The sequence below is a fragment of the Equus asinus genome, chromosome 28, assembly GCF_041296235.1.
Source record: "Equus asinus isolate D_3611 breed Donkey chromosome 28, EquAss-T2T_v2, whole genome shotgun sequence".
Taxonomy (NCBI): Eukaryota; Metazoa; Chordata; class Mammalia; order Perissodactyla; family Equidae; genus Equus; species Equus asinus.
In genome coordinates, this window is record NC_091817.1 from 34,466,808 (window position 1) to 34,492,214 (window position 25,407).

Sequence of the window (25,407 nt, forward strand, 5' to 3'; positions counted from 1 at the left end):
CTCATCAGGTCATGTTGAGGCGGCGTCCCATGTAGCACAACCAGAGGCACTCACAACTAGAATATATAACTATGTACCAGGGGGCTTTGGGGAGAAGAAAGAAAAAAAAAGAAGAAGAGAAAGAAAGATTGGCAACAGTTGTTAGCGCAGGTGCCACTCTTTTAAAAAAATAATAATAATAATTAGTGAAGTGGAGAAATAGTTTTGACCAGCGAAGTGCTGTTAGTGATGGGGCTATTACTAGGATAAGTTTTTTTCCCTTGACATAAGTGTATTTTGGTAGATCTTTCATCTAAGTTAATTTCTATTTTCAAATCTCCTTTTTGTTTGGGGAAAAAAGGACTTGAGTGTACTTTTATGTATGAGGAACTCTTGTTTTTAACATGTATTGAGAAAAATAATTGTATTAAAATCAATATTTGATGATATGGCATTTCTGTTTTAATTGTGTTCTCCCTACTCTCCGCCTATATTATTTGAAAAATGGAAGTAATTTACGTAAGGCTATTGGCAACATTCTAACAAGCTGAAAATTTTCAGTCAGGGCATATTATATTCACACATTTGCCAAATGCTTTGAAGATGGAAATTTCAACTGTTAAGTAGTAGGGTTTTTCAAAAGAAACTTTTAAGTTAATTCTTTACTGTTAATGAAGATCATTTAATAGTACAACTTCTAATTTTAGCTTTCCTTCCTGACATTCTTCCTTATTCCTGTCCACATCAGTTAGGATATATACTTTAATGATTAACTGGGAGGATCAAGTATATATGAATTCAGTAGTAAGTTAATTAAAAATATTGTTTGTCACCGAGGATACAGTATCTTATAGTGCTACGTTTGTTTTTTGAATCAATCATGCAAATAATTAATAAACTTCTTTAATTGTTGGAATGTTGGGTTTCTTGGAATACTAGGCAAGTCCATTAAACTCTTGTGCCTCGGTTCTTTTTAAAATGGGCATATGATTGTAATTGGTCTTTTAAAGTTCCTTCCAACATTGATTCTACTACTTTTTGAAGATATTTTGAGAATTATTTCTGTCCCAAAACCATGCAGTAATAACTATAAAAGAATTTTTAAAATAGTAGATATAAATTTAATTTTGTGGACAATTAGAATTATAAAAAGACATTAAAAAAGATAATATTCTTTAATCTGGGATACAAAAGTAATCATAATGTAATATGGGCATTTATGTTCTCTGATTTAAGAGTATCCTATACTTGTGCCTTTGTAGAATTGGAGATGCCTCAGAGTAAGAAGTATTTGCTTGAGCAATGACATTCCTTTTTTAGCTTCTTTAGGAGGGAAAAATGCCTTATAATGGCAAATTAAAATATTTGCTAAAGGGGCTGGCCCTGTGGCCAAGTGGTTGGGTTTGCGCGCACCGCTTCGGGGCCCATGGTTTCGCTGGTTTGAGTCCTGGGCGCGGACATGGCACTGCTGGTTGGGCCATGCTGGGGCAGTGTCCCACGTGCTACGGCTAGAAGGACCCACAACTAAAAATACACAACTATGTACCAGAGGGCTTTGGGGAGAAAAAGGAAAAATAAAATCTGAAAAAAAAAAATTTGCTTAAAGGTGCTGGGTAAAAGAGCAGGGCTAGGCTAATGGTCTAATCGAAGAAGTCAATTTAAAGCTGATAGACACTAGTATATGCTAACTCATATGTAAAAGATGGTAAGTTACACTCTTATTATTACAGAGGAAGATACTGGAACATTTTGAGTTATTTGGCATTTCTTCTATTCTTTCCAATTTCATTCAGTTTTAAAATTTTATGACTTTTTCTGGAGACCATCTTAATCATAAGGAATAAAAGCCAAGAAGAATATAGGGCAGAACTAATGGAAAATGAATTCTTCAGTTCAATAAAATTATATAATAAAAGAAAAAAACATTTGCTGGTAATTCTTTACAACAGTAATTATATGAAGTTTTGTGTGTGTGTGAATAATACAGTTCTCCACGTGAGAGAAAAGACATTAATTTCGTGCTCATATATTAGGTTATTGCCTTACACTCTTTCAAAAATTTTTTCTCCCTCTCCAACAGAATCTGTCTATGATCTTCTCCCCAAGGAGTTACAGTTACCTCCATCTAGAGAAACATCTGTAGCATCAATGAGTCAGACAAGCGGTGGTGAGGCAGGTTCGCCTCCTCCAGCTGTAGTTGCTGCTGGTATGCATTTCATTTTACTTTATTAAAGAAAACTAGAGTATTATCTGGCCAACATGAACAGTGCTGGCAAAGTTCATATCAAAAAGAGTGTGATTTGAGGGTTTGTTTTAGGAGGTTTTAAAATATATACTTTTACTATTAAAATTTTTCAGTATAATTTTCTTGATATAATTATTATTTCTTAAAATTTCACATTGGCACATGTGTTAGTGCCATCTCCTTGAATGGACCTTGTCTTCAGCTATGGGAATGAGTTTAAAGCTCTTTTGTTGACTGCACATAAAAAAAGTTGAATACCAAGCTATGGATAGAAAATTACGTTTGAGTCTGTATTTAATAATTTTTTTAAGAAATTTGTTCAAAGGGAAAAATATTTTGTATAATATGAAGAAGGACTCAAGCACTTAAGTCTCTTTTCTGTTTGTAGCATGTTGTTATAACCTTTTCCCTACATTTAAAAACATATATGACTTTATACTTATTTTAAATTAAGTTGAAAGTAATGGAAGATTTGAATGTAATATTTATGTAAAGACATTGTCTTCTATCAATGAAAAAGTATGGAAAGTAATGTTTAAAATTTATCAAGTTTATTTTTACTCAGCTCTCAAATCATACACTTTATGATTGTATAAAATTGGTTCACATTTTGATTGAATTAGAATAAAAGATTGACAGACAAGCAATAGGAAAGTCTTGATTAGTGCTAACTTAATAAGAATGCTTTCAATAATATTAGGTTGCCCAACTGTAATTCTTTTTTTAGTTGGGTTTATAGACTGCTAAGTGTGTTTGGTTTAAAAAAAGGAAAAAAGTATATACATGCTCTGAAGTTTTATCTGTTCTATTAGAGGTTTCTTGTCTAATATGATACCTCTCATCTTTTAAAATGGTAAAGTCCATATCAGAGCATTGTTTTCGGTAAATTCTTTTCATTTCAAAAAGAACAGTGAAGCGGAAGGTTGTGATTTAAATGAGGATATTGGTACTGTAGTAGAACTTTGGGTATTTTTCTTATATGTGTTAACTTATGTACCATCAACCTTGTGTACCAATCTTTCACCTAAGCTGTATAGTGCAATATGCAGCCTTCCTGATTGAGGGCAGGAAAGCTTTAAACATGGCAAAGAAACTTAACAGCCCTGCTCACTGTTCATGTATTGCCAGACATTTTCTAACAGATTCTGTGGATTTAATTGTGAGCTTTTTAGTAATCAGATTGTTAAGATGACTTATTTTCTCTTTATATTCACTGGGTTCTAAAATGCCCCTCCCTGAATTTTTTTTCTGGAATTTAAAGTTTTAAATCTTGTTTAAAAATTGTATCAGATAATAAAATATAAAAAAGATTTTTTAATGAAATATTTCACTTTAAATCCACAGTTAGAAATTGACTAACTGATTTTTTTTGTATCTTTGAGATTGTTTTTTAAAGACATCTTGAATCTGTATAAAACTAAAAGTCTGTTTCTTCTGTGCTTTTTTACATCTGTTGACAGTAGATCCAGTTCCTTTTAAAAGCTGAAAGAATGTTAGCTAGGTTTGGAATAAGAACAACACTTCTTTTTAAGTATTACCAAACAATTTCAGAAGTTTTTATGTATAAACATTGAAAATTCTTGAATTTGAGTCACTAATGGAATGTTGATCCTCTCTCCCTCCATCCATGTATTTGAGAAAATCTTCTCCAGATAAATTAGATTGAAAGCTGTGAGTTGAAAAAATATGAAAATAAGAGAATTAACCAAAGGAAGTATTCTAGAGTAATAAATTCATGTTAGATTAAGAAGTTATTGACATTGTAAAGATAGTGAAAAGAATAAGGTTTTTCTTATATTCACACATGGAAAGTTTCTATGATCTAAAACCAAGTCTTTTGTAACTTTTTTTAATATAAGTTTAATAACAGAGATATAGTCTTATTCTAGGATTCTAATATCTTATTGATAGAGTAGTCTTTGTCATATAACATTATAGATAAGAGAGTTTAAGTTAAAAAATAATTATGCAGGGAGATCAGTTAGTATATATCATTAGAGTTGCTTTTTTATTTGACATATTAATATCCTTAGTGACCTAACTGTCAAAGAGAGATTTGGAGTAAATTACCAGTTATTCAATGTTTCCTGGCCAAAGGACTAGATGTCTAGGGAAAGGCACATTAATTTATACTTCTGAGAGGTTTTTTTTTTCAAAGCTATAGCATTTGCTGTTTAAATATGAAATGCGTAAAAATGATGACTCTTGATGTCAGAGTTTTGTCAGTTCTTCAGAGTTTTGAAGGAGCCGGATTGGCTGCTCTCAGATATGAGAGCCTGGTGGGAACAGACTTCTAGTTCTGCCGTAAAGGTTTGTGCTTCACAAGTTTTAAATCAATTTAAATTTTAAAATTTAGAGGCTGGGCATATAGGTGTTTATGTACATTCTTTATTATTTAATTATTTAAAATGTGTTTCTCAGATTCGCCAATCTAGATTTTTTTCCCTTTACATATTACTGAGGGAATGAGTAAACATGATGCTGCTAATCCACAATCCAGAATATTGGGTAAAAGAGTGTCTTTCAAACCTTTTTCTGCCTCTGCACTGTTCACACTTTTACATACTCCCATCAATAACGTCTTTTTATCCGGTAAGTCCCAGGGTTGCAGGTGGGGGAAAGAGGGCTTGCTTCTACACAACTCCTCCTCTCTCCGTGGGGCCAGGTATCAAAATCTGGGAGGTGTAGTTGAGAATCACCAGTCTGAAATATGTATTCCTCCCCATTTTTTAAAGGCCGCTGTTTTTGTCCAACTAGAAGGATAGTTAAGAATGTGAGGTTCAATATGTGAATAAATAAAAGTTTTAGAAATGTGGACTTTCTGAACAGTATTATGTAGGTTCCCAATAGTTAAGACAGAGGCCATTTTCCTAACACAAAAAAGGTGTCCTAGTGAATTGATGGTATTTTTTGGCAAAATAAGGAGTTGATAAAGAAGAAATGAGAATGGTGAAAGGATTCTTTTTGGATTTTTTGTGAATCCTATAGTATAGATTATAAAGAACTGAAATGCAAGTATTATGTAGGGAACTAAAACAAACAATTATTGCCAGAATTTGGAGTTTTTGAAAAGAGATATGGCAGGTATTTTTCTTAAATAGCAGCTTTATTGAGATATAATTCACATTCCAATAAAGTATTTTTTTAAATCTACTTATACATTTATAGTTTTTATTGGTAAATCCTTAGATTTACTTAATTTATTTAAAATAGAAAGTCTTTTACAGAAGTGAACAATAATCTTCCTTTTAAGAAATCAAATTATTGTTCTATCCTAGACTCTGTCTTCATTTTGGATATGGTATTATGTTTGTTAGTTTATATCAAAGTATGATTTTACTAAGGTGACTGTTTCAAGTTTATCTAAAATTTTTTGTTCTAATTCTTGAGATAAATGATGAATTAATCAAACTATAGGTTTTATAATTCAGCCAGAGAATCTTAAGAAAAACTAGTCAGTAATTCTTTTGTTGTTTGTTTTCATAAAATTATTTTGCCGTCAGTAGTTATATATTTGTACTCTTTTTGGAAGTAATACAGTCTCAGTACACTAATACTTCATAGCAGTTTTTAACATGTATAAGTATATACGTTAATAAAACATGTACAATAGAAATCTCTGTTGAATATCTCTGCTAGTTAGATCACTGGAGATTTTTAAGGCTATATTTTAAGTAAATACCTTTACATGAAGTGATCCATACAGTAAACTTTTCTGTTGGAAGAGACTTTTAAATAATACTTTGAATTCTATGCCACAGCAATTAATAAATCTCAGGTACCTAACAGTACTTTCTATACTGAAAGAACTTAATTGAGTGCCATTTACACTATAGGGGAGGACACTAGAGAACTAAATTAATGTCCTATAATAAAAAAACAGCTATGCTTTAATTCATTTCAGACATCATTAAGACCTAAATGAAAATCGTAGGGATTTCTAAACCATGCATAACAACAAAACTACAAAAATTGAGTTGGAGAGAATGTAAGTTATCATTTTTGAGTTCCTACTATGTGATTGGGAATGGTGCTTAGATAATTTGCGTATCATAATATCTCAGTCCTTCCAGGCACAAGATACCTCTCTTCTTTCCTACTGGAGTCTAATTTCTTTTCTCTTTGCCACTGTACTTTAAAGAATTTAGCATTGTGTGCTATCACTTCCATTAGGGAAACACAAGATCCTGGGCTAGGCAGTGTGTAGGCTATTGAGTTGAAAAAGCCATATCCCTTCTCGCCAAGTTATAGGATCTACAAAATGGGAATATGATTTCCAGAAGAATATTAATTCTTAGTAAAAGTGATTCACAGAAAACAGAATTGCATAGCCCATTGAATTTATTATAACTTATTAACTAGTCTTAGAAGGTATTTACAGTTGCTCAGTTTGGATTTTCTTGAGTTGACTAAATTTGAGGAGCAAATTTGCCTTTGATTACTCTCCTGGGTTAACTAGGTTAACGTATTTCAGAATTTTGGCCATTTATGTAGGATACTATTCCTAAGATTAAACCTAAAGCCAGTTAACGGGAAAGGCTGTATGTCAACTATGTATTATTGTTGTGAGCTAAAACGTGAGTTGATCTTAGTTATTCCATATGGCCATTTCTACACTTCCTAGAAAACTGGACCACTTCCAGAAGGAAGTTAGATCCTAGTTACAAACATGTTGCAAGTAAGTTTAAAAACTCTGTTATTCCTTCTGTCTTCTTACGAAAATTACATAGTAAATCTAAATACATACCTTTGTACATATAGAAATATGTATGTATAGATTTATGTTAACATCTGCATTATTAGAATGAAAAGCATAAGCAAACTTGGGCCATAATGGTTAATTCAGAAACAACTACTAATTCAGGAGGCTATCGATATTATAAATTATCATTGACAAAAAGTACACAGCCTATTATTGATTCATTCCTTAAACGTTTACCTTTTTATTGTCCTCTTAATAATTTTTAGCAACAACTTTTATAAATATTGTGATTTACGCACTTTCTGGTAAAAGAAGCACATTTTTATATTACCTGAGACTATAGAATAGCATTTTAAAACTGCTTACAGATTCTCAACCATTCGTAGACCAAATACGTATTTAAAATAGGCATGATTTCTATTTTTATGTTTTGTACAATTTCATATCAAGAAAATGATGCACAGAAGTGGGTTTACTTTTTTTATATCACCAATAAACTTGATAATATCATAGACAAAAAGTATTGTCATAAGTATTTTATAAATTATATAAATAATATTAATAAAGTTATATAAATAACACTTTAGCTGGGGCAGGAGTGAGGGGAATGAATTAGAGTAGGATACAACAGAAAACTTCACCTGTTTCTGTGACATTTTTTCTCTTAAAAATAAAATCATACATTGTAAAATGTTAGCTTTTGTTAAATATGGGCAGAGGGCACATGGCTGGTAGTTTCCAATTTTTCAGAATTTAAAAAACACCAGGTGGCAGATGATTAAAATAAGTTAAAATACCCAATGAACTATGCTCTTAAAAAGTAACAAAGGTGTGGGATATATTAGATACTTGATGAATTTATTTTTGACATAAGTAAGGGTACATTAACTTTTCATCCATGAATGCAAATATACGTCCATCAGCAGTATTTATTTAGCCCCCTGAGGTAAAATTCATTCTTCCCATGTCATTCCTTTGGAACAAAGTATTATTGTTAATTAAATTAAATCAGAAAGTGAATGAGAAGTCACCTCAAAGTACCAGGCTGGTACAGCTACAGTCTAGATAAAATACACATGTACACACATGCATATTATAGTTTTATTTCTATTTATTTTTCCCACTCGTGAAATATAATAAAATTAGCATGGGCTTTGGAATCATAAAGGCCTAATTTGAATCTGGTTGCTATTATTCATTTCTATCATATAGATAGAATCTTGTGGAAGTTAAATAGATTTCTAATAATATTACCCCTGTAACTAGACAATAATACCAACTTTTTCTTAAGGTCATTATGAAGTTAAAGATGTAAAATACTTAATGTTACCTGACAATTAGTGATCATTCAGTAAACATTGACCTCCCTCCTACATGTGTTTCTCCTTTCATGTGTTAGTAAGGTTTTTAAAAATAGATCTTATTTTTATAAAAATAAGTTTTTTCCATTCTTACCCAGTCTATTTTTTGCCTTACTTTGAAGTTTTGCATGTTAGTCAAGACATAGCCACACATGGGCCATGGGATTTACTTTCTGACTTATTCTTTCACATTGACACACCCTCTCAATAGGAATCCTTGTATGTAAAAGGAGCATTGATAGAGGAGGATGAGTCATAGGGAGAACAGACATTTCCCAAAGGGATGAGTCTGCAAAGTTGACTGGTTAAGAGTTTTTCCTAGAATTCTCTTCCTCTTCTTTTTTTTTTTTTTTTTTAAGATTTTATTTTTTTTCCTTTTTCTCCCCAAAGCCCCCTGGTACATAGTTGTATATTCTTCGTTGTGGGTCCTTCCAGTTGTGGCATGTGGGACGCTGCCTCAGCGTGGTCTGATGAGCAGTGCCATGTCAGCACCCAGGATTCGAACCAACGAAACACTGGGCCGCCTGCAGTGGAGTGCTCGAACTTAACCACTCGGCCACGGGGCCAGCCCCTCTCTTCCTCTTCTTTTGTTAAATGAAATGCTAAAATTGCACGATCAGTTCAAAACTTCTGGTAGAACAATTTATGACTTCTGTTTTTTGCCTAGACAATTTATTTTGTGTGTGATTGGATACACTCTAATCCAGACCCAGATGTAAAACCTGATTAATTAAATTAGAAGATTTTAATGATACAAATACTGTTTTGTTTTCCTTTTTTAGTCACCTCTAAAAAAAAGAAACGTGAAGACATTGGACTAGAGTTGGCAGTAGCACTTTTATTATTTAATCTAAACTATATTAAAGTGTATTACATGATAAAGCTTTGAAGTGACCTTCAAATATCATCTCTCAGATGCTTTTCTGTCTAATTCTTATTTAGTAGAGTGATAATCTCTGTTTTTGTCTTTAAGTAACACTACCTTTCAGCTCGTATAATTATTCCCTTTTGTGTTTAAATTAGTTGAGGTGGAGGATTCTTTCTGGGTTTTAATCTCTTTACCCGGTATTGACCAGTGATCCTACCCAATAGTACTTAAATCCCTAGATGATAGAAAGCATCTTTCTCTCCCAATAGGAAAGGGCTTAAAAACCAAATTGTATAATGTGTACCTAATACATATTTTACGCTGTGCTTAGACACTTTGGGTTGAATAAGACAAAAGATGTATTTAAAACATTACTCTAAGTGTCAGGACAGTTAGAAATTTTATAAGCATTTTATTTTTCAGGAAACATTCTTTAATAAATATTCTGTGAATATATTAATGTCACTCTAACAAGGTAAAAATAATTATTTTAGAAGAATTCAGATTAAAAACGGGAGAGAATTATTGTGTAGTATTAGAACCCTGACTGGCAATTTAATGGACTGAGGAATAAAGAGGTAGTCTCCAATAAATCAGTAACAAACCTTTCAGCTTCAGCAGTAGTGCTAATTATTTTTTAAAATAGAGCCTCAACCAATGTCAAGGATCAGACATTTTATGCACAGTAGCATATCTAATTGAAAAGTGTGAATTAGTAAGTTTTTTGAGGGGGGATGAGAAAGTAAGTATTTGAAAGTTGGTTTGGGAAATGAAAAGATTGTTTTGCTGCTAAAAAATTCATATTTCTTACTGCTTTGGGTGTGTTGGTCAGAGCATATCCTCTTCCATTCTTTAAGGGAATTTGGGTAAGGGCATAGCCTAGCCTAAAAACACCTGAGAGAGCATTCTGGCTTATGGATTAGATTGCATTAGTAAACAGGAGAACAAATTGGTGAATATGAGTTAAAAATTTTGGATAAGAAATTTCCCCACGTGCATTTATTTGAATGTTAATAATTTAATTTTTTAAAGTTTGTTTTAAAAACATTGCTTATTGTAGCATGTAAACTTAAGTTGGGTCGGAAAAGTACAAATGGGAAATTGAAACTGTTTTAAACATGTAAATTAAATGATCGACCCTACAATTTTTGTTTTTGGGTTTTCTTTCTTTTTTTTTCATAAAGTAATCGGGATTGCTTATTTTATATGCTGGGATGCTAGTTGTTTTTTCTATTAATACACTTAACTTGCATTCTAGCTTCGCCATTCAGAGACAGGCATCGTGTGGTGGGTTGTGTGACAGTGTCTGTCAATAGTGAAGACAAATAGTGCCAGAGACACTTAACCCATCCAATCTCACCCAGGGTATAGGTCGGTCTCGTTTTCAGACTTCTTCATAAGTCTTTTTTTCTTTCTTTCTTTCTTCCTTCCTTCCTTTCTTTTTTGTTTCTAAATAGTGGATTGATACTGATTGAAACTAAAACTTTTTGTAAAGTTTTAAACTTTACATTAATATTATAAGAAGAAGAAGAAAAGTAGAAAACGAAGGTTGGCATGTAAGGTGTTGACAAAGCAGGTTTGCAGCCACTTTGTGTGTTCTAGGTTTTTCAATCCCTTGGCAACATGAATGTTGGCCTTAAAATTTTTTTCTCTCAATATCTTTCTTCTTTCATCTGAAAGTATGTCCTTGTGTCTGGTGACTTTTATCAGACAAGATACTTAGATTTGATGTCATTGTTACCAGTAAGAAAAATGAAATACTTAAAAGAGAATAACTGAGATTGAACATTAAGTGTTTTAGACGAGAAATTGTTTCCAAACATCTTGTGTAGTTTTTTATGATTATTTTCTGAACAGTCAATAGTTTACTCCTTCTCCGTTCCACTATTGGTTCATTTAGCACATTTGCAAAATTTTATGGCTTTTGTTCCAATGGTTTTTTTAGGAAACTCAACTGACTTTGCACTGATGTTGAAAAGTTATAAAATATGTGCGTGTATTTAAATGCTAGGGATCACATTTTTATCTTGGAAGCTTAGTTAAATGTCATTTCTGTCATATATTTTAAATCAGTGAAAGGTAGTTATTTCTTTGAAGACTTTAAAGAATGTTTCTAATTTCAGAGCTTTCTATAAAAAGTTTAGTTAGTTCCATATGAAGTGTCATCTCTTTTTTGCAGTATTTTAAGCACTAAAATGAAATGGTAATTAAAAATAATTTCTAGTTCACAAATCTAAAACTAATAGCTGTTAAATTTAAAATTCAGTTTAAGCAAGGAATATATGAAATCTACACAGGTTTCTATATGTGGTACCATTTAAAAATCCATTTTAATCTCGTCAAATTAATAATGCTTGCAAATTCTAGGATATCCAGGTAGATATTATCTGCCACTCTTTTTATCCCAACTACTTTGAATGTTCATAGTGAACCTTAATGATTTCATCAATTCTTAAAAGAAGCCATATATGCCATTTAAGTTCACCATTATTACTGACATTTGGTCTAATAATTGGCTACTGCCAATAATAGAATTATTAGACTTAGGTATAGAATACTATAGATGTGATCCTTCCCTTCACTTATAAATTTTAGAATTATTCTTTTGAAATTATACATTTCCATTAGTAAATTGGAGAAATAGTCTATCAGTTTTCCCTTTGGTTTGCTGTTCTCTCTGTGGTCACAGAAAATGCTATGGAACAATAAAATTCTAGGTTCAAAAATTTTTTCATAAAAGAAAAAAATCAGTAAAAATTTATTCACGTTAGTTAGACGAGAAATAATTTTAAGAAAAAATTGAAGAAAAACTTCCCACTTTATGAGGGGATTGGTAAGGGATTTAAGAACAAATAAAATTATAAAGTTATAAAATAGAAACATATTACAACTGTTCTCAGTGAGAAAATAAAAGCAATTATTAAAACTTTTATGTTGGAGTTTTTGTATTTTTAATATGCAGCAGATAAACATAATCTCTACCTTCTTAATAGTGAAAAATAGAGACTCAAAACCAAAAAAAATGGAGGAGAGAGAGTTAGCATATTTTGTTCATAAGAACTTATAAATAAAAAAGAATGTATAGATGAGGCAGGATTGCATTAACATGTCAATTCTATAGAATGTCAATTAAGCTGTTTCTTGATGTTTAATGATAATAGTGACTGAAAAGTCTTTGTAGATATTTTAAGTACATTTACAGTATCCCAGGAATGTTCTTTAGTGCTTTTCTTGGAATGCTTGGAATTGACAAATTAGTGTTTAAAAATCTAAAATATTTTTGATGTTATTTTTATGCATTTGTTTTTTAATAGATAATATTAAGGACTTTTTTTCTTTGTAAACTTATGAATTAATTCACAAGTAGGTTGATTTGGCTTTAATATACTTTCAAGAAAGAAAATTATTAGCTCACTCTTTATAGAAACAGAGAATAGTCACCTCTAAACTCTTAAGTTACTTCTAAATCCTTTCCTGTATCAGATAATACTATTATAGTAATATATATTCTAAGCACTTTGAGTAGTAAATTTTCTTTTTAGACCTGATATGTCCATTATGGATACATTGGTACATTTATTTACCAATTTAACTTTAATATAACAACATGCATATCAAATATTGGCTTCCCATACATCAATTTAATTTAAAAAATTGAATTTTTACTACGTACAAGGAACTGTGTTAGGTGTTGGGAGGGTCTAAGATGAGAAAGATATTGTCCATGCTCTTAAAGGGCCTGTAGTTCTTATCCTCCACTTCACCACCCCACCTGGCATTACTAATGTGCTTAGGTGATGCCTTGCTAACCAGAATATAACATCTTTATGTGAAGGATTGTGTATGCCATTATCATCATCATCAGAGAACAATGATACTATTGTGAAAAACTTTATAGTTAAAAAAAATTGTCTTGGGGCCGGGCCCGTGGCCGAGTGGTTAAGTTCACGCGCTCCGCTGCAGGCGACCCAGTGTTTCGTCAGTTCGAGTCCTGGGCGCAGACGTGGCACTGCTCATTGAGCAACACGGAGGCGGCGTCCCACATGCCACAACTAGAAGGACCCACAACTAAGACTATACAGCTGTGTACCGGGGGGCTTTGGGGAGAAAAAAGGAAAAAAGTAAAATCTTTTACAAAAAATTGTCTTGTTATAGTCTTAAAATGAGTAGAATCTCTGTAATTTAGGATCAAAATGAGATAGACTTTAAAAAGTAATATTTTTAAATTAGAGGATACTTTACTGCTATCTTCTGACAGAGTTTATGTTTTCAGTTTCATAGTTTTGTGGTAATGAACTTTTTTATTTAATAAGTATATCCAGGAAACTGCAGGTAAAATATAAAAATTGTATGTTAGGTATCCAAGGAAAATGTGTAGAATATTTTGATTTCTGTAGGTTATGAGATCATAGTTTGGCACACCTGTCCCAGAACAAACTTTTATATATAATTATATCAATTGGATTTTGTAACCCTGATCATTTTGATAAGATGTGCAGGATAAAATCAGATAGACCTCAAAGAGCAATGTTAGGTTGTATCTTGCATATTAAATTCATAAATACCACATAACTTGCTTTTGAGTTCGTGATTGCTTTTTCACCTGTACTTTCCATCTGTGGTGGACTGGGATCCCTGAGATGTTAATATTCTGCATTCTCACGTTCATGGTACTTAAATTCAAAAAGAGTGGGTTGGGGAGAGCTGCTTTATAGAAATACAAGTTCACAGCATTCCTGCTGCATGTTTTGTGTGTTTCACTGCAAACATTGCATGCTGCATACTTGTATTTCTCTGGAAATTTGAAGAACATAAGCTCATACACAAAAATTTAGTTTCACTTTTGCCAATAGTTGGAACAGATGGAGGAATGTTAGACGTAATACCTTTCTTATTTTTTCTAAAATGAATTCTATAGTATTTTTCAAAAAATGAGAAAAAACTTGTTACTTAAACCCAAAGTGGCTACAAATCAGCTCCTAAACTGTCACTGACATTAGCATCTAGATTTTGTAGTTTTTACAAATCTTTTAAAATATTTATTTACTAAGAAAACATTGCATTAATGCATGATACAAAATTGATAAATTTTTCTTTAAATTGGAATGCAGTTTAAAGTGACTGAATTTTCCAATTTCAGCTACTGCATTTGACAAGGATACAAACTGGAAAATGGAACTGGTATCATCTAATTGCTCTAGGTTCTTTAACTTATGGTAGTTGTGAAAAATCTTTCCACGTGGCCTTGTGTAGATCACATTATTAATGGCTAATATTAATTGCCTTGACAGCAATGAAAAATTGTGGGTGAATTTAGTTCTTTCAAGTGATTTAAGTGTTTTGGTACATGTTTTCAATTTAAAAATAGATCTTTGGCAGTTGGCTTTTGATTATCTAAACATTGGCATTCTTACATTTCACTCTTTATATTATGATTGATATGAATCTTGCAATTCCAATAACTGCACATCACAGTTTTAATTTTTATCCTACTGCTTTAAAACAGTGGTGTTCTTGGCTTTAGGTAAAAAATACTTTTAGATTTAAGCGTATCTCTTAGTTATCTGTCACATGTTACCTATTTTTATTTTTTTGTGTGTATGTTTATAAACCTTTCCATATCTTATACAAGGTAAAATGTTCATTCTAAAATTTTAAGACTGACTACTTCCCACCTTAACATTCTTAGTGTGCCTCTGAGGTTATGCTGTTAAGGGTTAAAGTCATATTATTTTTCAATGAGCTATTCTGCCAGTTGCCACACATTTTTAAAAAATCTACTTAAATTATTTTGGCTAGGTGTAATAGATGAATGGTTTTATAAAAAATCTTTTTATAGGAACTAATTCTTGTGCTCTCCAGAGATTTTTTTTCTACTTAACTAATTTTTGTTAGACTTCATCTAAGAAAATTTACTGTTACTCGTATTAGGAAATTCCCTTAATAGTTAAAACCACGCAGGCCCTTTAAAAGAGGAAATGGACAGTGGTAACCAGTTGCTGAGTGTGTGATCAAGTACTTTATAAGAGAAATCCATTCAATAATCAGTCCTTACTCTACTTTTCATTCTGCATTAAGGATGGATTTATTTATTTTAGAGATCATGGTTTTGAACTGCCACTTCCAACTTCTGGAGATCCACACTGGTTAACTTGCTTGTCTTCTACAGCCCAGCATGTTCCAAATCAAACCTTTTTCACTTTTATTCTTCTAGATTTTACACAATCATAGTGACGGTACCAGTTCCATTTTGCCTACACTTCAGTTGATTATATATTTTTTCTATTTATTTCTCATTTTATAATTGATATCTGGAATAATCAGCGGCTCTTTTCTCATTTATTTTCTCATATTTTTATTCCAGGATTTGCCTCTGAAGCAGGGAGTGTCTGCATTAAAAATGACCTGTAGTTCTCTGCTTCATAGGTTAGAAACTTATTTTAATATTTTGTGGCTAAGCACAGTCCCACTTTTCAAATTTTATAATGAATTATTTAATTGGCATTGAATGTGGACCACAAGCATATATTTCATATTGGGGTTTTATTATTTTAAATGATTAAAAATTCAACAGAACATCCAGCTGAGGCAATAAAAGCTTTATTCTTGCTTTACAGCTTAAAACATTAGATTTAAAAAAATCTATCGATTATAACACAAGTAAATTAATGCTATTTGGGCATTTTTTAAAATTGCATTTCTTAGGCCTTGTATTGCTTTGAAGCATTTATATTCTAAAACAACCAAATTCCAACTATTCATTTTGGGGAAAAACAATCAGTTCACAAATCACGTTTTCAATGGGACTGCTAGCCAGCATAGGTGAAAACATGTATAGTGTATTTACTCTTAAATTGTACACCGCAGATGCTTCTTCAGCTCCCTCCTCTTCCTCCATGGGCGGTGCTTGCAGCTCCTTTACCACCTCTTCCAGCCCTACCATTTATTCTACCTCAGTCACCGACAGCAAGGCTATGCAAGTGGAGAGCTGCTCCTCAGCCTTGGGGGTAAGTAACAGAGGGGTAAGTGAAAAGCAGTTAACCAGTAACACAGTTCAGCAGCATCCATCAACACCGAAGAGGCACACAGTCTTGTACATCTCACCACCACCTGAGGACTTGCTGGATAACAGTCGGATGTCCTGCCAGGATGAGGGGTGTGGATTGGAATCTGAGCAGAGCTGCAGTATGTGGATGGAGGATTCCCCCTCCAACTTCAGTAACATGAGCACCAGTTCCTACAATGATAACACTGAGGTACCTCGTAAATCACGAAAACGAAATCCAAAGCAGAGGCCGGGGGTCAAACGACGAGATTGTGAAGAATCTAATATGGATATATTTGATGCCGACAGTGCCAAAGCACCTCACTATGTGCTTTCTCAGCTTACCACGGACAACAAAGGCAACTCAAAAGCAGGAAATGGGTTGGTATTCACATTTTTTTAAAGTTCTATCACCATTATGCAAAACAAAAAAAAATCATTCCCCACTTTTATTAATTGCTCAGTTAAGTTTGCATATAAAGCAAAGATGCTAATTTTATCATTGAAATATGTGAAAATTTTAACTTAAAATTACCAAGTTTCACTAGAGGAAAAATAAAATATCAACAGATTTTAACAGTAGGTATCTTATTATGAGTATGATTAAGTAGCAGAAAATGAAAATAATCTGTTTTGAAATAACTTTTAAATTTCAAATAGATTTTATTGTAAAAGTATTTTAAAGTATTTTTACTCCTAGAAATAACTAGCAACGTGATAGCTCTAGCTAAAACAACTCAAAACATTCACAAAAGGCTAGTTTGTGTTTTCTTTCACGTTGTCTCATATGGTTCAATCTATTCCCATTTTTGTGAGGATTTTTACACCTTATTTTTCTGTTTTATTTGATGAAAACAAAAAGCTAAATTCATAGTTTGATTCTCCTCATTTAGATTCATGTATTTATTTTAAGCTTTTTCATTGTGCCAATTCAGGATTTAAAAAAATATAGAGATATATATATATCACTAATTTTTTTCCTGTGATTCTAGGTTATGTATTTGAAGGGTGATAGAACAGGATCATGGTACACATTTGAGTTGTCATTCATGTCTGCCGGTTCACAACATTCACTAAATATATTTCAATAGCTACAGTAATATTCACTGCTATAGTACAGAATACTATGACATTTTCAACTTTTTAAATCCTTTAGTACTTTTATTGTAATATTTAATTGCTGGACTTTTTGATTAGATTTTCCTACAGTATATTCAACATAGTTTGATAAAATTTAACTCACTGGATTTTGAGAGATTACTTTTTTAGGAGGTGGGGTATGGTCCTTTAGTTGACCCAGCATCTCCTACAGTTTCAGGTTGTCACAAAAAGTGATAGAGAAGCTGTCAATTGGTTTACTACTTGATGACGTTGTTATCTTTTAAGTTAAAAATCTAGTTGAGTATTATAAAGAATATTTTTAATGTATATTAAACTTGTCCAGATATTCTCTCAGTACATTTTTAAAGTAATATCTATCTACCATTTAAGCAACAATTATTCTATACTACTTTCTTTTCTACTCTCATTTAAAACTCCTTTGGTGTGATATAGTTAAATAAAAATCATGCTTAAATGTTTTTCATTTTTAGAAAGTCCAGATTAGAAGATTATTTAAAAGAAAACAAGATAGACCCTTTCCTAAAATGTTACCATTGGCAGAGTCAGGAATTCTAGAACATTTTTGTAGAAATATTACCTATAGAATAATGGTCTGAAACACAGTAGCACAGATCTAAAAGTCTCATGTATATGATTAAACAGGTATGTGTTTATTTGGGCTTTAATGGAGAAAGTTTTTTTTGAGTTCCACAAGAGAGATTTTCAGTTTTATACTGAAATAAATGTTAAAGGTTCAAATGAAGAACAAGTAAAATTTTGACTTAGATTTAGTCAACACACATACATGATTTGCAGTTGCTATTTAAAGAGATATCTTGACCTACATCTTTTCTGCTTCTGCTTTTGTATGATAGATGTATCTTAGAAATGATTTGAGGTTACCCAGGGAAAGTATAATAACATTTGTCAAGACAAAATCTCTCATGAAATTATTCATGGAACAGAAACTCATCAAGCAGCAGAAGAATTGTCCAGCTTCTTAGGTAATGGAAAAATATTTGACACTAGCGTATGGAAATAATGGAAGAAGTTTAAATTTTGAATTTATAAGGACTATATCAAGGAAAGGATAAAAGCACATGTAAATATGTAGAAAAATAGGCCTTTGAAAACAATTATTAAGAAGATCTCAATCTAAAGTCTTATATTCTTCAACAAGAAAGATGTTAGAAACGTGAAAGAAATTTAGAAATGTTTTGAGAGATAAGGTATTTATAGCTGTAGATCTGATGTGCCGTGAATTTATAATTTATATAATTCTAAATTGTAGAAAATATATTCTCAAATATTTGCATACAGCAGTTTATTGGTCTTCAAGATGGAAATGGCATTTTTATATAATTAAAGTGTTATATAACAGTTGGAGTTTATTAAGAAAACAAAACCATGTTTTTAAAAAACTGCTCAGTATTTAAACATTCCTAGCTATATCATTCTTGAATTCTTTGATGAAATGTCCTGAGAATCAGTAGCCCTATGTCTCTTCTAGATATTCCTAGAAATTAAGATATGATGTCATCTGGATATGAAACCTATTTTAGGCATTTTATAGTGAAAATTATTTTTGACATAGGTAACCAGAAGGATATGTAGCACAAAGGAATTAGGATATCATTTTAAGACTTCTGAATAGAATATGCCAAGACAGTGGATTTTCCTTTTAGATGTCATTTAGAAGTAAAAGTCCATAAAATTAACTGTTGCTTTCTTGTTTTTTTCTGAAGCCATCATGCCCTAAAAATTAGTAATTTGAATGATTACTTTTCTAAGAATTAGTTGTTTTCAGTCTCACACATCTAGAGATCTAAATATGTATGTATTCCATTTTTATGCTTAAACCTAGAGAATAAAAATAGTTTTAAGAACTTTTTTAAGTATCATTTCAGAAATTTTTTAATTATATGTGCTATTCTTTTTTGAGCCATAATGTGTATACTTTCTCACGTCACTTGACAATCGTCATCCCAAATGAAATATTTTGTTTTGCTGAAATAGTAAAACTCATTATCATCTATTTATCCTCATAAATATCAGTTTGGCTAGCATAAGTGAATATTAAAATCATATCTTGACAAATTAATTGATATGATAAATTTTCCTTATATTTCAAGCCAGTGTTTCCTTTTCTATTATAAAATTAACAGATATTTATTACAAACATTTGAAAAATACAGAAAAATAGAAGAAAATAACCCATAATCTAGTCACTCAATACAACTGATATTAGCACTTTGCTATATTTTCTTTTAGTTCCTTTTGGTGCATATTTGGGGGATGTTTTTACATAGTAAAACATCAGTAAGTGAATATTTTTGCTTTGATTTTAAAATGAGTGAAAAACAGAATATCATTATAGAATTTCATATGTAAGGGACTACACATTGTGTTCAGGGAAAATGTTTGAATTTCTACCCAGAATGATAAAGAGAAAAATAGTGCTTATTGCCCATTATCCCAGCTTCAACTTGACACTTTTGTTTATAGGATTTATTCTTCCAGGGCCTTTTAAATGACTTACACAGGTAATCTTTGAATTAATTATGTCAAACACGAATGGCATTCCTTGGCCAGTTAGGGTCCAGTCTTTTTGATCTTACTATTGTAGAAGCGTCTTTTTTTCCTTTGCTGTCCTTTCTTTGTCTGTTTCTTCTTCCTATTTGCCTTCATCAACAAATATTTTTTCAGCACCTGCTGTTTAAAGAATTGTGCAAGGTTCAGGGAATATGGGGATGATTGAGCATAGTACTTGCCCTCAGAACCCTCATTCCTATCCAGTCAGTTTTATTTCATTCCTTTGCATCCCTTCTTTCCTTCATTCTTCTATCCCTTTCCTAGCCGTGGAGTTCACCCCAGTCCCTGGTATTTTCTATTTATTTTTATCACATATTTGCAGTGCTTCAGATTAAATGTGTTGACCTGAAGCCCTAACTACCATTTGAAATATTTTTCTTTGAATATACATTCCACATAGCAAATGTATGATAAACAAATAAACATTAGAAACACAACTTTTAAAAATAAATTACATTGCCTATCTGTAAAGCCCAGATTATAAATTTTTTACATGCTAAGGGCTTTAATTATTTAACTAATCACAAATAAAAATACTCTGAAAAATTACACTTCTGAGAAAGATTGGTTAGAGTAAAGCTAATTTCCCAATAATAATTGAATCACTGATTTTTTAATTATAATTGTTTGATATACTGAGAAAGATATCCAAAAGAATATGCTATATGTACTTTCAGTTGTTTTTTAAGGCCTTTTGTTTGTTTCTTTTTGCTACCCCCATTTTTCTTTGACTTTGCAAGATTGATTAGAAAATAATGATAGTTAATCTTGTAGCTTTATGTAACACTCACATATATATGTAATTTTAAAAGTTTATTTTGACTAAAATGCAATGTGAAAGGTTACAATGACATCATCTGTTCTCTTTCCTGTTATTCCCAGTTCATTGCATTCAGTCTTCCTCCTTTCCTCCTACCACACATATGCACTCTTTGTCTTCTCTGTCCAACTACTTTCTTTTATTTTTGCATCATATAGTTAAATTTTATTACAAAATTTTAAAAGATAATTTTGTTTATGCAATGTATCTTCCCTTAGGCTGTATTTATTCTATCAGTAAGATAATCAGTTGTTTTTAATGTTATTGCCCATTCTGTTTCTTCCTTTATCTTACATGACTTTTGTAGAGAACTGTTTTTGATACTTTTTCCATGTTGTGCTCTGACTTCTCAGAACATTGGAAAACCAAAAAGGAACTGGAGTAAAGAAGAGCCCTATGTTGTGTGGACAGTATCCTGTTAAATGTGAGGGAAAGGAGCTGAAGATAGTTGTACAACCTGAGACCCAGCACCGGGCTCGGTACCTGACTGAGGGTAGCCGTGGCTCAGTAAAGGATAGAACACAGCAAGGGTTTCCTACAGTAAAGGTACTTACTTCATTTTGCAATACGTGAAGAATTTTCTCCAGTTTTACTTATTACTTATTTTGTTTTTAACCAATAAATGCTGCCTGAAGTAGAAGGATAGAATTACTAGCTATATACAATAAAAATTAAAGTTAAAGTCTGACTGAACCATAGCCAAATAGTGCTAATTTGATATTTGAATTTTAGTTTAAATTAAAGGAGAGCTGTGTATGTGTTCTGATAAGTAAAATATCTGGAAATCATGAATTATCTTACCCTTATATTTGACATTGGTAGTGACTGTATTAGATTCTTCCCAAACTTTATATTTAAGAAGAAATTTTAAAGTGAATTCAAAGAAAAAGTATTGTAGAAATTATTATGGACTTGAAAAATAAGGTTTGTAAGATGGCTAAATTAGGAGTATTCAACTCAGAAAAGAATTGGTTGATAGGTAACTCAAGTCTTCAGTTTAAGAAATAGGATATCATCTGAGTCTTCATCTTTTCAGAACTTAGACCAACAGGAAAAAAAGAGGCTTAAATTTCAGCAACTGGGATACCTTGTTAGAAAGAATATTTCTCTTTGAAGACAAACCAAAGAAATTGGGATGGGGGATTTTTAACAAGTGTTCCTACCCCTGCAAAATACTAATTAGGGAGGAATTATGGCTAGTCACATGGTAGATTCTTGTTGGATAGTTTATGTAAATGCATTAATTGAACTGCCTTTCATATTATACTCTCATGAAATTGTACCAGAAACTTGGGATTGGGAAATTTACCTGTGACCTTTATAAGATTGGTTAATTGTCACATGTACAAATATCATTCCTACCCCTCCACTGCTCACCACACCAACCCATCCTCAATCTCCCAAACTCAGGATGGGTAATACGCAAGTGAGAAATTTAAGTTATGCTTTGTGTGAATATTGGTCTAACCAAATGTTTTGATAGTTTGGTCAGTATTTTTAGTCTAACTGCTGTGACTTTGTTATACTTCATATAAGTACTTGTCTGGTCAGAAGTATTATTAGATTAATTGCCTAACTGTGATGCTGTGTGAATTCCTGAACTTAAAAGTTTATTCATTCATTCATTCAACAAATATTGTGCCTCTCTATGTGCCAGACACTGTTCTAGATAACTGCTGACTAACAGTTTAGGTAAATTGCTTATTTGCCTCCTTATTGTATCATTTCACAGAGATACACCTATACTGGGATTAAAAAGATATATGAGGTTTTTTATGCACTTTGGTGTACATCGTGCAAGTTATTTTGTGATTTTCTGCATTCTATATTAGCAGCTTCAATGTTTAACTATAAACCTTACCAAGAATCAGCATTGGAAACATTTGTTTATTTATTTATTCTTCAGCATACAAATCATAATTTAATTTATGAAGAGTTGCTGGAGTCTTGTAGTGACCCATAGATCCTGGTTCAAACTTGCAATTTTTCAGAACCATAATCTTTTGGCTCAGGATTTCATGATGTTGTATGTATGTATCTAGTCTCTTAAAATGAGCTCTGTTTCCCTATTATTTATATAGCTGCCCTTCAAACACTTTTCTATTCAAATAGCTTTAAAAGAATAAAAATTTAGTATATGTACTCTTGTTTGATGATGATTAATGATACCACTAACAGTTTACTGAATTTTCCATTGGTGGTAGTGGTAAATTGTACATAACCTACATGATTCTTTGACAGTCCATAAATTTATAAATACCTAAAAGACTGTGTATTTATTCTCATCTAGTTGTACAAATTAATTATAAATAATTTATCATTAAACATCTAAAATTTTAATTAAAATGTGATTATTGCAGAATTAAAACTTAGCCAACTCTCTTTTATGAAAATATTTCATCTGTTTTTCTTGAGGATTTAAATTATTTCTTTATTGTAATCTAGTTGTAAATATAGGACTTGGTCTTAAATGTTTGATTTTACAATTAGATTATTTGACAGACTAATTACTGTTTATGTTCCATGTTATCTCACTCCAGCTGGAAGGCCATAATGAGCCAGTAGTGTTGCAAGTGTTTGTGGGCAATGACTCTGGTCGAGTGAAACCACATGGGTTTTATCAGGCCTGCAGGGTAACTGGGCGAAATACGACTCCCTGCAAAGAAGTGGACATTGAAGGCACTACTGTTATAGAAGTTGGCCTTGATCCGAGTAACAACATGACACTAGCGTAAGTACTTAGTAAAATTTTTTTGTTATACATTACACTTTTGCAGTAGGAGGAAAAATTTTTAGTTTCTAGTATATAAAAGAAGATTTTGAGTATTTTATTAAAATGTTTTAAACACTATAAACAAAAACATAGATTATTACAGAATAATAATGGGTTAAAATTAACCCTTCTGCCCTTTGCTGGAGAATTCCAATAGTGAAAGGCAGGGAAATAAAAACCAGGTGGAATGCTGGCTTTTTGGAAAATAACATAGACTTATTTTTTGGGATTAATAATATTAGCATTAAAAATAAAATTTACAATTTGATTTGGTTTCCTAAATGCCACTTTCTTAGTGTTTGCATTGGAAACTATTTGACAGAAACCATTCGTGGTGCCTTGATCCATCTTGATGTGAAAAAGCACATTGCTGGGTCTAAATGCACCTTCTATTTTATTTTCCTGTATTAAAAAAATTATGTCCTGGAACTATGTATTTTTCATCTTATGTGTTTTTAATGCCTGAAAAATATTAGAAGTATTAATGATTTAAACCTTTTGTTAAGGACCTTTAATCCTAAAGTTGAACCATAATAGCACCAAATATATTGATATGGGGTAGACCTATGTTGTAATTATTTGTATTAGATACCTAAAGACTTTTCTATACTTGGTTTTCAGTTTCCTTTTGAAAGCCATTTTGAATAGGCTGGTAAGAGGTTAACGGGAAAAGGGAAGTTTTGAAAAATATTTAATAAAGATTCACCTTTCAACTTTTGAAAATTATAAAAACAAATATATATAGTTGGAAGAAAGGAAGTTACTGATTATAAAAGTAGTGCTTAGTCATTATAAGTTGAAAATACAGAATAATAAAAAATAATAATAGGGCCGGCCCGGTGGGACAGCAAAGTTCACACATTCCACTTTGGCGGCCTGGGGTTCACTGGTTAGGATCCTGGGTGCAGACCTACGCACCACTTTTCAAGCCATGCTGTGGCAGACATCCCACATATAAAGTAGAGGAAGATGGGCATGGATGTTAGCTCAGGGCCAGTCTTCCTCAGCAAAAAAGAGGAAGATTGGCAGCAGATGCTAGCTCAGGGCTAATCTTCTGCAAAAAAAAATTAATAATAATAATAATAAAAGGCTAAAAAAAACATACTCCTTCAAAGCCAACTTCCCAGAAATAACCACTTTTTTTTTGCTGAGGAAGATTTGCCCTGAGCTAACATCTGTGCCGGTCTTCCTCTGTTTTGTATGTGGGTAGCCACCACAGCATGGCCACCCACAAGTGGTGTAGGTCCACGCCTAGAAACTGAACCCAGGCTGCCAAAGTGGAGCATACCGAACTTAGCCACTCAGCCACAGAGCCAGCCCAAAATAACCACTATTTTGATATTTATCTTTCCAGGCTTTTTTCTGATAAAATTGAGATAATACCGGGCTGGCCCTGTGGCCAAGTGATTAAGTTTGTGTGCTCTGCTTCAGTGGCCTAGGATTTGACCAGTTCGTATCCTGGGTATGGACCTAGCAGCACTTGTCAAGCCATGCTGAGGCGATGTCCCACATAGCAGAACTAGAAGGATCTACAACTAGAATATACAACTATGTACTGGGAGTCTTTGGGGAGAAGAAGAAAAAAAAATTGAGATAATACTGTAACCACTGATTTGTAGCCTGCTTTTCACTTATCTTGAGCATTTTCCCATAACATTGGATATTATCTTATGGCATGCATTTTAATGGCTATGTAGTGTTCCATTCTTTTGGGGACTGTTACAAATTTTTTTTAAAGTAAAATCCATTCCCTCTATTTTAATATTGGAATTAGTTGTAAAAAGAAAGAGGCTAAATTTATTTAGTTTTCTAAAATACAGCAAGGGCCAGCCCCAGTGGCCTAGTGGTTAAGTTGAGTGAGCTCTACTTCTGCAGCCCGGGTTTGGTTCCCGGGCCCTGACCTACACCACTTGTCAGTGGC

At 32.2% G+C, this 25,407-nt stretch overlaps 1 protein-coding gene across 8 annotated transcripts in view; it reads left to right on the forward strand.

The window, feature by feature from the left end:
- NFAT5 (nuclear factor of activated T cells 5) overlaps nucleotides 1-25,407 on the forward strand; it is a 117,395-nt gene that overhangs the window by 58,312 nt on the left and 33,676 nt on the right. For 5 of the 8 annotated variants that reach the window (XM_044761263.2, XM_044761264.2, XM_044761265.2 and 2 more), the window contains 4 exons: nucleotides 2,060-2,185; nucleotides 16,023-16,581; nucleotides 21,067-21,259; nucleotides 23,254-23,444. In XM_044761263.2, coding sequence (XP_044617198.1) covers nucleotides 2,060-2,185; nucleotides 16,023-16,581; nucleotides 21,067-21,259; nucleotides 23,254-23,444 — 1,069 coding nt within the window. Of the gene's footprint in view, nucleotides 1-2,059; nucleotides 2,186-15,519; nucleotides 15,582-16,022; nucleotides 16,582-21,066; nucleotides 21,260-23,253; nucleotides 23,445-25,407 lie in introns of all 8 variants that reach the window. The other 3 variants (XM_070500408.1, XM_070500409.1, XM_070500410.1) reach the window with 1 other exon arrangement.